This window comes from Ambystoma mexicanum, chromosome 10 (genome assembly GCF_040938575.1).
Source record: "Ambystoma mexicanum isolate Mex_15411 chromosome 10, UKY_AmexF1_1, whole genome shotgun sequence".
NCBI classification, from domain to species: Eukaryota; Metazoa; Chordata; class Amphibia; order Caudata; family Ambystomatidae; genus Ambystoma; species Ambystoma mexicanum.
Window position 1 is genome coordinate 929,411,510 of NC_090932.1, and position 15,217 is coordinate 929,426,726.

At 43.9% G+C, this 15,217-nt stretch overlaps 1 protein-coding gene across 2 annotated transcripts in view; it reads left to right on the plus strand.

Annotated features, from left to right (window-relative positions):
* The window catches only part of ZMAT3 (zinc finger matrin-type 3), a 197,732-nt gene that overhangs the window by 132,342 nt on the left and 50,173 nt on the right, over positions 1-15,217 (plus strand). For both annotated transcript variants that reach the window (XM_069618697.1, XM_069618696.1), the window contains exons 4-5: positions 7,357-7,523; positions 7,677-7,768. In XM_069618697.1, the coding sequence (XP_069474798.1) occupies positions 7,357-7,523; positions 7,677-7,768 (259 nt within the window). The remainder of the gene's footprint in view (positions 1-7,356; positions 7,524-7,676; positions 7,769-15,217) is intronic.

Below are 15,217 nucleotides of genomic sequence, written 5' to 3' on the forward strand. Positions count from 1 at the left end.
ATTCATGAATCAGTGTCGTTTGCACTTCCTATGCAGACCTGGGGCCTTCCCTAATGATCAGACCAAGGTAGCCTTTGTATTGTCATATCTCAGCGGCTGCGCTGCCGATTGTTCAGTTCCACTGGTTACTCAAGATGACCCGATTCTCCGTGATTTTCAAAGGTTTCAAGCAAGCATGGAAAGGTTATTTGCTCGACACTCTCAGGGGCAGGCTCTGGATGACGAACTTCTATCCCTGCGACAGGGCAATCAGGACCTCCTATCCTATATTGCAACCTTTAATAGACTATTTGTGGAAACGGGATGGCCAAAGGATAAAAGAGTCACGTTGTTTTATCGAGGCTTACGCGGAGAACTTAAAGATGTCTTGGCCCAAGTTGTAAATCCGCCCCAAGAATGCACAGAGTATATAGACTTAGTGGTCCAATTGGATCACAGACTTCAAAACAGAAAAGCAGATCGGTCCAGGTTTGAGACCCGGGTGTTGGTCAAGACCCATGCTAATCCCAAGGGAGTTGATGTCTCTGAGTCTATGCAAATTGGAGGGGTTAAAGGACCCTTAACTCAAAAAGAGCGTGAAAGGAGGCGGCAGTTAAAATTATGTCTTTATTGTGGGAATTCTGGACACTTTCTACGAGATTGCCCGGCAAAACCGCCCCGAAAGGCGGTAGGAGCCGCGGATAAAAACCATGAAGACTCTGTTTCGGGAAACGACTCCGCCCGACAAGTGTAGGGGTCCGCTTGCCAAGCTTGAAAACTAACTCTCAGACCTCGCCTTTCATTGTGCCAATGGTTCTCGTAGATCCAGAACAGCCTAAGCGGTTGCATGCAATAAAGGCATTCATCGATAGTGGGGCTATTGGAAACTATGTGGATCGTGAATTGGTCTCTAGGATTAACCTCCCTCTTCGTCCTAAAACCAGCAAAGATGTCATCACCACAGTCGATGGAACTGAAATTGCCTCTAGACCGGTAACACATTCCACTACTGAGGTGACTCTTATTGGTCCCGACGGCCATCGGGAGGGTGTTGTGTTTGATGCAATCAAGGCTCCACAGTTTCAGGTTATTCTTGGAATCCCTTGGTTAGAGACACATAATCCTCAAGTTGATTGGCGAGCTAAGAGAATAACCTTCCCGGATTGTACACAAACCTGCTACCCAGAAAACCTGAAGATTAATCTAGCATCTGTAACCTCTGCCTCCATGCAACTACCTCCGGAATACCAAGACTTTCAGGACGTCTTCCAAAAGGAACAGGCCAACACGTTACCTCCTCACAGATCGTACGATTGCCAAATCAATCTGGTGCCCGGTGCACAACCCCCTTGTAGCAGGATTTATGCCCTTACCGAACATGAGAATCTGCATTTGAGACAATATTTGGATCAATACCTAGCTAATGGTTTTATTCGCCCGTCAAAGTCCCCGGCATCCTCGGCTTTGTTCTTCGTGCCCAAAAAAGAAGGCGACCTTAGAACTTGTATCGATTAACGCACATTGAACCAGATAACGGTTAAAAACCGTTATCCTCTGTCTCTGATCCCTGAACTCCTTGACCAGGTGAAGGACGCTTGCATATACACCAAGTTAGATCTCCGGGGGGCTTATCATCTTGTACGAGTTAAAGAAAGCGACGAATGGAAAACTGCCTTCCGTACTAAATACGGATTATTCGAGTACCAGGTGATGCCTTTCGGATTGTGTAACGCGCCGGCTGCCTTCCAATACTTCATGAATGATGTCCTTCGGGAACTCATCGATGTTTGTGTTGTCGTATATATCGATGACATTCTGGTGTACTCCTCTTCGGAATCTGATCACAGAAAACACGTCAGGGCAGTACTTGAAAAACTGCGCCAACACAAACTATTTGCTAAATTGGAGAACTGTGTTTTCCATACCACAGAAGTCGAGTTTCTAGGTTTCATACTGACACCCAAAGGAGTCCGAATGGACTCAAGAAAAGTGGATGTCATCCTCAAATGGCCATCACCTAGCTCTGTAAAAGGGGTTCAAAGCATGCTCGGCTTTGCCAATTTTTATCGCAGGTTTATCCCAGAATTTTCACGCGTGGTACAACCCATTACTGCACTCTTGAGGAAAAATAAACATTTTGAATGGTCTGAAGAAGCCGAGCAGGCCTTTCAGGATTTAAAAGCTAAGTTTACCTCCGCACCTACTTTGAAACACCCGCGTCCAGATCTCCCTTATGTCGTCGAGACTGACGCATCCAGCCTAGCCATGGGAGCTGTCCTGTCCCAAAGAGATCCCGAAACCAACCAACTGCATCCCGTAGCATTTTGGTCCAGAAAATTCTCGGCACCCGAGGTTAATTATGCAATCACGGACAAAGAACTGTTAGCCATTAAGTCCGCTTTTAAAGCCTGGCAGCATTATCTGCTTGGCGCTCGACATACCATCACAGTGATCACTGATCACCAGAATTTACAGTATTTGAAAACTGCCAAGGCTCAGTCATCACGGCAGCTCCGATGGGCTTTGTTTTTCGCTGAATTTGATTTTGTGATTACCTATCGACCTGGCTGCAAGAATGGCAAAGCAGACGCCTTATCCCGAATTGGAATGGGAGAATCTGATACAAACTCAGAACCAGTACCAATAATTCCCGAACAGAGGATTATAGGCATGACTTTGTTACGGACACTTGAAGACATTCAAGCCAGAGTGAAAGAACTCCTGGACCCTACAACCTTACAGGAATGGATACAAAAGGGACCAGACTTTACCATAGATAATGGTTTACCTTATTTCCAAGGACGCTTATTCCTGCCACATAAGGAATTACACGAACTAGTTATTTCTGGTTATCACGATACATTAATAGAGGGACACCCCGGTATTGCCAAGACAGAGGAAAAGGTGAAACGACAATTTTGGTGGCCCTCTTGGCGAAAAGATGTTAAATCTTTTGTGATGTCCTGTGGTGTTTGCGCCCAAAATAAAAGTCAAAAGAAAAGACCAGTCGGTCTCCTTCAACCTCTAGACATACCGCCAGCACCCTGGCACACCCTATCGATGGATTTTATTACGGACCTGCCTCCTTGTTCGGGGTACAATACTATTCTGGTAATTGTGGATTTGTTTTCCAAAATGGCCCACTTTATTCCTTTGAAAGGTTTACCTTCAGCTTCTGTCCTAGCCAAAGAATTCCTCGAAAATATTGTTCGGCTACATGGATTCCCATCTATACTAATCTCTGACCGGGGAAGCCAATTCATTTCCCACTTCTGGCGCAAATGTTGTCAAATGGCACAGATCGACGTAAGATTATCGACCAGTCACCACCCTCAGACCGATGGTCAGACCGAGAGGACAAATCAGACCCTTGAGCAGTACTTATGGTGTATGTTACAGCAATCTGAAAGCAACTGGAAAGACATTCTTTGGATAGCCGAATACGCATATAATAATTCGGTACACTCTGGAACTGGCCACAGTCCTTTTTATACTTTGTTTGGGCATCACCCTCGAACCTCAAACCTTGACTCACCTCAGAACCTCGGAATGCCTGCAGTAGAACATCTGCATTCTACAATTACCCAAGCCTTCAAAGAGGCAACTACGCATTTGAAACAAGCCAAGAGAAAATACAAGGAGAATGCTGATCTACATCAGAGTAAAGCACCTCCGTATCAGATTGGGGATCAAGTGTGGTTAGCTACCAGACATTTACCACTCAAAGGGCCTCGAACTTTTAACCCAAAATATCTGGGACCTTATTCTATTACAGCAATAATTAACCCAGTGGCTGTTAAACTTGATTTACCAGCTAGTATGCGAATTCACCCTGTTTTTCTTGTGTCACTTCTGAAACCAGTGGTACCCGGAACCCGACTACTCAAACCTCCAGAACCTATTCTAATAGATGGGGAGCCCGAATTCGAAGTGAAGAACATTTTAGACTCAAAAATGTTTAGGTCAAAACTGTTCTACCTAATTGATTGGAAGGGGTACGGACCTCAGGAGAGGTCGTGGGAACCCAGCGACCATGTGCATGCACCTTGATTAGTCAGGAAATTCCACTGACTCTTCCCAGACAAACCAAAACCCCCGGAGGGAACAACCTTGGGAGGGGTCTTGGGGGGGAGTGCTGTCATGATGCCCGCTCCCGGGGAGCCGGTTCAAGCCCTGCGTCCCCGAAAGCGGACATCCAGTCCCCAAGGAAGGACCCAGCAACCCCATATAGGGGCCCTTTGGACAGTGTCCTGGCGCCTATGGCACCAGGCTCATAAAAGACATCAGTCCTGGCGCCATAGGCGCCAGGCTCATTATGGGTGTGCTTGGGTGCACTTACCTGATGCAGACCATGCTGCAGGATCCCGGCCTCCTTGAGGCCTGAAAGGAACTACTTTACCTGTGGGACTAATTTACCATCCGGGCGTGGTCGGGGAAGGATATATACCTGATTGGAGGAAGGATACATACCTGGAACTTCTTCCAAGGCTATTTAAACCCCACCCGAACAGCCACACGTGCTTCACGTTGTTCTGCATCTAGCAGCTGGACGCTCACCGTGTCTGCTCCTGCATCCTGACTTCTGCCACGCCTGCCAGCTTCCTGGATCACCTGCAAAGGAAGAGAAGAAGAGAACAGAAGAAGGAAAAGTCCTTACCTGCTAAATCTGCATCCCGGAGACATCTCGCCGACAATCCTGAAAAGGAAAACTTTTATTTAAAAGCTCATCGTGTCGATCTCTGCAGCGCCACATTCCACTCACCTTTACAGGGCGCCTCCAGGTTCAGCAGCGATCATCCGGATTCGCAGTCACGCCCCAGCGCCTAGGGAGAAAAAGACCAGAACAAAAGGTGAGAGAGAAAAGGGAATAAGGAAAGCTAAATCTCCATGTTAAGACTTACCTTTTGATTCATTCCCTCTTCATTTCGGGTCCGCGCCGCATCCTGGCATTTCCGGACCCCGGCCCCTAAGGGGAAAAAAAGACATCAGCGTTAATGAGCGAATGAAAAGACATTACCAAAAAAACGCTCATTAAAGACTTACCTGATTTCTACAAGGATTTCACCTCTCATCTCGGGTCGGTGCCTGTTCCCCAGCATTCCGTACCCCGGCCCCTATGGGGAAAAAGACACTAGCATTAGTACATTAATGCATGGACACAAGGGGAACCTCTTATCAAAAAACTTACCTGGAAGCCAAGCAAGTTTGGTTCTCACCAATCCGAAAATCCAGTGAAGTAAATGGATACCAACGCGCCCCTGCATCAGAAGCAGGATGGAGAGCTCGTCCTTCCAGACCCTAAGGTGAGATGCTACGAGGAATCACAGAAGGGTTTCGAGGAGGGTGAGAGGGGAAAGTAGGAGGCCGATTGCATTACCCCGCAGACAGTTAATCCCCTATTTTCGCCTACAGAAGGATACTTCTGCGAGCCAGACAAGCCAGATTTGGGGGCCCGGTCCAGTCCGTCTTCCGAACCCTGCGCATCACCTTAGAAGAGGGCACAGAAGCGCGAACCAGGCCAGCGCCTCCGTGGGAGTCAGGTGAGCGTAACAGTCCCCTTTCCAGATTTATGGACCCCCCATCTCATCTCCACTCTCTCTCCTTCCACATACTCTACCATTAATGGTGGCACAAAGTGGGAAGTTCTCTTGGCTGGCTTCTCATCCTCACATTGCTTTGTTAATGTCTATCACACAGGCACTATCCTAGTTCAGGCTCCACAGCCCAACCTCCTCTTGTTTGACCGGATTCTGCCTTCTCCTATTAACTTCCTTCCTTCTCCTACAGCTCCTTCTACCACTCTCCCTCTCCCTCCTCTGACTGGTGCACCACGCCCCTGTACACCACCTCAGAAAACTTTCCAAGGCAGAGACCTCCTCCATCTGGAGACTCTTAATGCCAGCTCAGCCAACAAACACTCAGCTGACATCTGCCTCCTTCTTGAAGACATTGACCTTGACATTCTCGCTCTTACAGAGACATGGTTCAACGCCAGCACAGTCTCTGTGTTTCATTCCCTCCTCCCTTATGGCTTCAAAATCATCACCGATCCTTGATCTCAATGCATTGGCGTGGGTGTTACCTTAATCTTCCCTGAGTGTGTTCCTGCTTCCATCTTACCCACCAAGCACTACCGTTCCTTTAAAAGCCTGGTTTGCAAGTTATGATATGAAATGGCATTTATAATGCGCCTATACACAATTGTTTCAAGGCGTGACGAGGCAAGGGAGGGGCAACAGAGGGGAGACAAACAGCGATCCTACTAGGCCAGGAGTCATTGAGATTGTTCAAGTGCATGGGAAGGGGAAGGGTGAAAGTGCAGGGGAAAGGGGGAGGGGAGAGTGCAGTACACAGGATAATAGACTAATAACTTAGTAAGTATGGCCAGCTGGTGGTAAGTACAAGGGTAAGTGCAGACATCCTGTGTCAACTTCTGGTAGAGGGACTGAAGGGATACAGCGACAGTCCAGGGTGCGGGGGTTGCCAGGAAGGCAATGCAGAAGTGCGACTGGTGGTGGAGGGGACCTGGGCCCGAGACCAGCGGGTGGCCAGGTAACCAGTGCAATTTCAGCCAGTGGTTCAGCAGGGGAGAGGCGGAGAAAAATCGTAAGTAAAGAGAAAGGTTTTGAGGTGCTTCCGGAACCGGAGATGGTTCTTCTCAAGTTTCAGTGAGGCAGGGAGGCTGTTCCAGAGGGCGGCCCCACCTGAAGAGAGAGCTCTATCGCCAACTCGTTGCTTCGAGAAACGACTGACCCTGAGGGAGTTAGAGTCGGATGAGCAAAGAGCTCGAGAAGGAAGATATTTAGGAAGAGAGAGTTGAAGGTATTGAGGCCCCAGGCCCCAGAAGGCCTTGTGGACAATGCAGAGGGTTTTGAACTTAATCCTTGCAGCCACTGGGAGCCAGTGCAGGGATTTCAGTCCTGGAGAGATAAGATCCCTGGGCTTGAGGCCAAGAACAAGTCTTGCAGTCCTGTTCTCAATAAGTTGCAGAGGGCGCAGAGTAGAGGCAGGCAGATTTATCTCTTTTTATTTCAATCATGCTTGCACTTTTCCATCCTACATTATGGGTACCCACAGTGTGCAGTCTTTATAGCTACTCTGCATTGTCTGAATACTTACATTCCCAATTATTTAGTATTTCCAATAGTTATGTCTGTGAAAGGACATAGAAGATCTCCCTTGTACGTCTTCTGGCCAGTATCAGATTTAACACAGGCTCATTACCTACTGGTTTGCCAATTGACCACCAGCAATGCTATTGGTACAAAGGGCCAGACTAAACCGACCCATTAGAAGCAGGCAAAGATGCACCAAGACAAGCATGATGAGGCATGTCACACTTGATATGATAAGTGTGTTATCTTTCTTTGGCTTTAGATGTCTTCCACTAAACATGGAGGCAGTGTGATTATGGCGACTGAGAACGACTACTGCAAGCTGTGTGATGCCTCCTTTAGCTCACCTGTGGTTGCTCAATCTCACTATCAAGGAAAGAACCACACCAAGAGACTGCGTTCAGCGGAAGCTCAAAGCCACTCTTTCTCGTAGGTTTTTATTCAAATTTAATATAGTTGATTCTCCAAATGCATGTCTAGGTTTGCCTAATGAGAAAAGCTTTGAAGCTTCATAAAGCCTTTTTTTGTTTTATTTTTTTTAGAAAATTTGAGAAATAAATGTCTAAATTTGTTCTCCTTCAGGGATTCATCAGAAAGGAGAGTTCGAAAAGAAGGACATAAATACAAAGTTCTGCAGAATAGAAGAAATGCTAGCCACATCTATAATAATTCAGGTACTTTGCTTACTTTTATTGTGCTTTCACTGAAAACAATTGCAGCTGAACATTTTTTATACAAATCACTGGTTAAATTCACGTTGTCTTGAAGTAGTCACTCTACGTGCATTTAAAAGATAGTTTCATCTGTGCATAAAAAAGATTTTCTTTATAATTTGTTTCTTCTCATTGCCACTTAGCAAGTGTTGAGGTGGTCAGGAAGGGTTTCCACAAGCAGTAGGGGTTCTTGTTGACACGCCATATTGATGACTGGGGGTGCGGCGATCTGAGCGCGATGTTGCAATTTTGTATGTATCGAGTGTAGTTAATTATGGATGGGACATGTTACTTTTAGTGTTATTTATTTGGTTAGAACTGATACATATCAGCTTTGCACGCGCGTAGAAAAGACAAATGCTAAAACCGCCAAATGAAATATAAAACGCGATTCAGACATAATTTACTATGAAGTACCCAGAAGCAGACAATGAGGAGTTTATATAATGCATATGCAAGAAAGGGGGCCTGTCCTGCAACAATCCACTGTAAAGGAAATCTGGTATTTAGCAAACATGCATGCACACTGAGAAAACATATAAAGGGGATTATGAATCTACATGTGGTGAGCTTTGTATAAACAGACTTAAACACGTCAGTTAGTGGTTGACTTTCAGAAACTGTTTCTGCTGTGTTTTAAAGGCCAGAGGATGGGTGAATAAGTAACTACAGCCTTAGCGGTGGTCAACTCAGCTGAAAGAGCTGGCCATAGTTTTTAGGGTCTGATAAGTATCGCAGATAGCAGATGTAATCTCCTAAATGCTTTACAGAGGAATAAGTAGTCATTCAGTAGAAGGTCAGCTGGCGAAACAGGACGCAGTGGTTTATGACTTAACAGTTCCGCAAGGTACAGATGTAATCTTGCCCATTGAATTGAAGTCACACAGAGGGGTTTGGGCATTTTGCTTGGGCTGGCAATAAAATTGGGATACTATGGTGCCCGGGGTCATGGTGTTCGGTGGTCAATTCTTTTCTTAGGGTGGAAGTAGAGGACATACGTGCTGGAGCGGTAGTCGCATACATTATAATGACTTAAGTGGAACCAGTAAACTAAGGCGGATGAGATGGCAATGAGTAGTTCATAGAGATCCTGTTTGCTCAGCTTTTCCTCATGTTGCTAAGATATCTGTGCGGACCATGTGCAATCACATTTAAGGTTAAGGTGTTAGGTCAGTTGTTGCTAGTAATGAATTATGTTTCTATGTGAATGTTTTATTATGTCATGATGTCACGACCTACCACGGACCAATCCCAAGTAAAGGTGCAATTTAAATATGATTTGAAGATGGTAGCTAAGATAACAGCTACCAATGAGAGTGTAGGAATTGGAGAAAGATGAGATTTCTTTCAAGAGGTTTTGTCCAATCACATGTTGGGGTGCTGGATTGTAATAAGGTATCTGGGAGTGTTTAAACTGTTACAAAAATGTATACAATGTATCAACTGATTTGGTTCGTTGAGCCTTGGGTTAGATTGGTCCCGCTGTGCTATCTAACTGCTCGCCGGACAATTGTTCAATAAACTTTCTCTTGCTTTACGTACAAAACATGCACTTGTTCCTCAGATGGTGGACTCGGTTTTGGCTGAAGTAATTAGGGGTCCGCCCTGACATAAGTTGCAAACTCATACAACAGCAGTACAATTCCGCATTTGTCGAGTCCATTGTATGGACTGGCGCTTAAAATAAGTGCACTGCACTATTCAATTTAGGGGCTACTGTAATTAACTGACAACAGTTGCAAAATGGTGTTCTGAGATGACAGCACCTAATGAAGCAGCACTGACTTAAACTTAGACGTGCAGCATTTAGCTGCTGCTGATTGTCTGACTACCTCAAACAGCAGCATTATGGTAATAGCACTTTGTCCCATTTTGTAAATATATGTGATAGTTCTTTGTGAATGTATTTATAGTACCCCTCACACTTCACACAAACAGTTCCTATGGTAAAGCACATATTAGAAATAACTATGTTGTGTGCTTGAAAACAGTGTTAAAATTATTTGAAAAATAGATTTTACAGAAGTCTTTCACGAAGGACTGGCTTGTCCATAATGGACAATGGAACGCCAACTTGTCACACGTTATGGATGAGCTGAGCAAATCAAGCCAGCTTAGTTAAAAACTCTGATTGTGCATCCAACTGAAATAACCAACTGACGACAGGCTCCTGGGTTAGTTCTTTACTGATATATACCTTCTCATGAGTTCTTCCCATGCCATCTACAAATCTGACCGGTATAACGGGGGAATATAGATCAACCACTCCTAATTTGGCCGCTTTCCTGTTCCAGGCATTGCATATGCACATTATTACATTCATTTTTTCTTTTCCCCCTTTATACTTAGCCCACTTAATATCACTGTTCGAAGTAATGCTGAAACAGCCACAGCCCTCTCTATCTGCTCATGTGGTCTGACAGATCTGTAGGGATACCACAAAGAGAGAGGAAATGCGCTTGAGTGGCCAAGTAATACCTCTCAAAATCTGGGAGAGCTAGGCATCCTCCAGCAAGAGGCCATGACAGTGTGTCCCACTTGTGTCTCGCTGCTGCTTGACTGAAGGAGTTCCAACAGGATCGCCCTAAGATGCGTGAAAAAGCAGATTGGGATGTACATGGGAATGTTCAGAAACAAATATAAAAATCTGTGCAGTTATGTAAGGATATTTGGCGTGTTACAGCACAGAGTACAGCACTACTGCACAGGTAGCAATTTTTTTATGCAGCACCACCACATGGGTGCGGTGCATTGCTATATGTGTTACCAGATTAACATGACATATAAGTAAAGGCAGGCTATTCAGTCAAAAACGATTTTAACATATAAGATGCAAATCTATTTTTACAGTTAAAAGCACACGTGCACATTCAAAAATGCACACTATTTTTCACCTGAAATGCCTATGGTGCAAGAGACACATTGAAAATTAATAACTAACATTATTAATAACTAACCTGACTAATAAAACTGCATTTAACATAACCCACTAATAAAAATGTGTCTCCACTGCAGAAATAGGCCTACTCTGAAAGTGAACTTTTAAACGCACATTCATTTTTTTTTCTTTTTCTTTGCTGCTCTGTCCACATAACTCAGGAAGCCAAGGGCTCGAAGGTACAGGAAATCAGTTGGTTACAAATGGTTACTGTAAAAAGGAGCCATTGTGTAGAGAGGGAGGATGTGGCATGATTCATTTCTGATTGGAGCAGCGTCATAGCAAGTATCATGCTACAGGCAGTGATGAGAGTTTTTGCTGGGGGGAGTTTGAAGAGAGGGGGAAGACAGTCGGGATTTGGAGAGCTGGGAGAAGGACCTGTTTTCCTGGTTGGAGCATTTCTGCTGAAAAAGCTGAGAGTTCCAGGCAATGACCCCGGTTTGAGAACAAAAGACGCTTGTTTTCACCGGGGTTAATCTTCAAGGGAGCCACATTCAGAAATAGAACAGCTGAAGAAAACTCAGGCTGAACAGATAAGGTAATTACATAATTGTGGGGGCTGAGTGTGTACGAGAATATTCAGTCAGTGTAGGAAAGGAGATTCCTGTGCTTTAATCACTTGTTAATGTTGCAAATTGAGTTCTTGTCTCCGCCACTCTCTTTTCAGTGTATCACAGACAATGCTGTTACTGTGCTATTTTATTTATTTCTGTAAAGAGTGAGATCGTGTTTAAATGCAACTTTTATAATACACAAAAATATTTGAAAGCAGACGGGTGGTGTGTTTTATATTTACCAAAGCAGTGCTGATGATGTGGGGAGATGTTTAGACAGTGCAATTGTCATTTTCAAGGTAGCTAAACATCAAATTTGGTTGCAGCCGTATGCACAATGTAATTTAGTATGAGCAGTTATAACTAACTGTGTGTGTTGTAGTTTGTCGGAGGTCTATGAGTCGACAAAAAGGGAGGCCCGGGACATAGTTCACTACCGTATATAAGATAGTGAAAATACCACATGATAGCTCGCTGGCGTAGATAAGACAGAGAGAAATTGCCTATGGTGGCACACTAAAAATGAAAATGTGGTGTTCCAGAAATGCAAGCCTGAGGTCTCTCTAGTGATTACACGAAAAATCTAAGCAAAAATAAGGGATTCTGGATATTGGGGCCACAAATAAAACAAGGGAATTATGCTCACCAAAATACCACCAACCACGCATACCAACCACGCATACCAAATACGCATGTCTGGGTGCTGAAATAATGCATGTCCACTGTATTATTGTTGTACATGGCCCAATCTGAATACAAGGAGTGATTGTTGCTAAGTTATTTTTCGGCGGTAAGAAAATACCGTCAGGCCCCAAATCTCCACAAAATACCCTACATATTTATGGTGCGTTGCAGGCCGGGAAAGTGATCATAGAGTACCTACTGGGCGTGGCAAGCGTGTCTCACACTGCCATTTGCACATTAAAGGGAACCCATTTTATAATAGCAGTGTGCCACTAAAAACGAATTTCAGAATGTCACAAAGGGAAACCACATTCTCAGATCTAGTGCAATATTTAGAGGCAAAGTTGTTTGCACATGGAAATTGGTCATCGAATAGCACGTTAGAATGGCGTGAACGCATTCAGGGTGAGGTGCAGAAAGAAAAGCTAGACAATATTTTTGCAGAAGGCAGCATAATTCAGGTCTGCCTTACAAGATTATTGAATGCAGCCGATAAAAGTGCAGAGAAAGACTGTTTAATACGGCTATGCAGCAAAATATGGTTTATTTTAAACAAGTCCCTGCGAATGCAAGAGAATGATACTCAGCTAATTAACAGGTTAAAGACTGAATTAGATGGGGCAAGTAAAAATCAGGAAATGTTGAGAGCAGAATTGGATGTATGCCAAAAAGACATGCAATTAAAATGCAGAGACTTTGATACTCAGTTATCCAAAAGCAAGAAACAATTTGAGGATAGTGAGCAAGAATTGGTACACTTAAAAGCCTTAGTGGATCACATTAGACAGGATAAAGATGAGGTTGTTTCAGAAATGCAGATTTTACAAAAAGAACATTGTGAAAAAGAATGTGATCTCCAGAGCGCAGAACAAGAAATTATTAAAATGATTCAAGAAAGAGACAAGAGAAATAAAGAGTTCAATGAATGCCAAATGCAAATGTGCGACATGCAGGAGGTGATTAATAAGATGAGTGATGAAAACAACTATTTGCAAGATGAAGCCAACAGACTCCTTAAAAAGTGTAGGGACTTAGAACAGCAAATGTGCATTCCCAGGTCCCAGGAGAGGCGGCAGGGTACCACATTCAATGGAGTGGAGGTGAATTCTAGCTCTGCCCAAAGAGCTAGTGCTCCAGTGACTGGGCCGGTGACTGAACTTGGTTGCAGCGCCCTTGGGGGATTTGTTACTCCCATTGGGGGCAGCCACCAATATCATACACCTGAAAACAGGATTGAATCACAAAATAGTGCAATTCCATGCGTTGCAACAAATAGCCCCATAAAAATAATGAAATCCATTAAAGCCCTGATCAAACCATTTAAAAAGGGAGGTGAATGCTGCATTGAGGATCATTTAGAAGTGGTGCAGGACATTTTTAAAGCACTCCAGATACCTAAGGAACAGTACAGACAATATTTTCATTTAACTTTAGATGCCCCGACGGCCAGCATCATAAGGGGATTAAATGAACAGCAGAATATGACATGGTTGGAGTTTGAAAAAGAAATTAGGTGTCATTTTTCTACTTTTCAGTCATTGCAGGAGGCAAAGAAAGTGCTTACACAATTACTGCTGGACCTAATAAATATCCTCCTTAAATATGTAGGGTATTTTGTGGAGATTTGGGGCCTGACAGTATTTTCTTACCGCCGAAAAATAACTTAGCAACAATCACTCCTTGTATTCAGATTGGGCCATGTACAACAATAATACAGTGGACATGCATTATTTCAGCACCCAGACATGCGTATTTGGTATGCGTGGTTGGTGGTATTTTGGTGAGCATAATTCCCTTGTTTTATTTGTGGCCCCAATATCCAGAATCCCTTATTTTTGCTTAGATTTTTCGTGTAATCACTAGAGAGACCTCAGGCTTGCATTTCTGGAACACCACATTTTCATTTTTAGTGTGCCACCATGGGCAATTTCTCTCTGTCTTATCTACGGCAGCGAGCTATCATGTGGTATTTTCACTATCTTATATACGGTAGTGAACTATGTCCCGGGCCTCCCTTTTTGTCGACTCATAGACCTCCGACAAACTACAACACACACAGTTAGTTATAACTGCTCATACTAAATTACATTGTGCACACGGCTGCAACCAAATTTGATGTTTAGCTACCTTGAAAATGACAAGTGCACTGTCTAATCATCTCCCCACATCATCAGCACTGCTTTGGTAAATATAAAACACACCACCCGTCTGCTTTCAAATATTTTTGTGTATTATAAAAGCTGCATTTAAACACGATCTCACTCTTTACAGAAATAAATAAAATAGCACAGGAACAGCATTGTCTGTGATACACTGAAAAGAGAGTGGCGGAGACGAGAACTCAATTTGCAACATTAACAAGTGATTAAAGCACAGGAATCTCCTTTCCTACACTGACTGAATATTCTCGTACACACTCAGCCCCCACACTTCTGTAATTACCTTATCTGTTCAGCCTGAGTTTTCTTCAGCTGTTCTCTTTCTGAATGTGGCTCCCTTGAAGATTAACCCCGGTGAAAACAAGCGTCTTTCGTTCTCAAACCGGGGTCATTGCCTGGAACTCTCAGCTTTTTCAGCAGAAATGCTCCAACCAGGAAAACAGGTCCTTCTCCCAGCTCTCCAAATCCCGACTGTCTTCCCCCTCTCTTCAAACTCCCCCCAGCAAAAACTCTCATCACTGCCTCTAGCATGATACTTGCTATGACGCTGCTCCAATCAGAAATTAATCATGCCACATCCTCCCTCTCTACACAATGGCTCCTTTTTACAGTAACCATTTGTAACCAACTGATTTCCTGTACCTTCGAGTCCTTGGCTTCCTGCGTTATGTGGACAGAGCAGCAGAGAAAAAGAAAAAAAAATGAATGTGCGTTTAAAAGTTCACTTTCAGAGTAGGCCTATTTCTGCAGTGGAGACACATTTTTATTAGTGGGTTATGTTAAATGCAGTTTTATTAGTCAGGTTAGTTATTAATAATGTTAGTTATTAATTTTGAAATGTGTCTCTTGCACCATAGGCATTTCAGGTGAAAAATAGTGTGCATTTTTGAATGTGCACGTGTGCTTTTAACTGTAAAAATAGATTTGCATCTTATATGTTGAAATCGTTTTTGACTGAATAGCCTGGCTTTACTTATATGTCATGTTAATCTGGTAACACATATAGCAATGCACCGCACCCATGTGGTGGTGCTGCATAAAAAAATTGCTACCTGTGCAGTAGTGCTGTACTCTG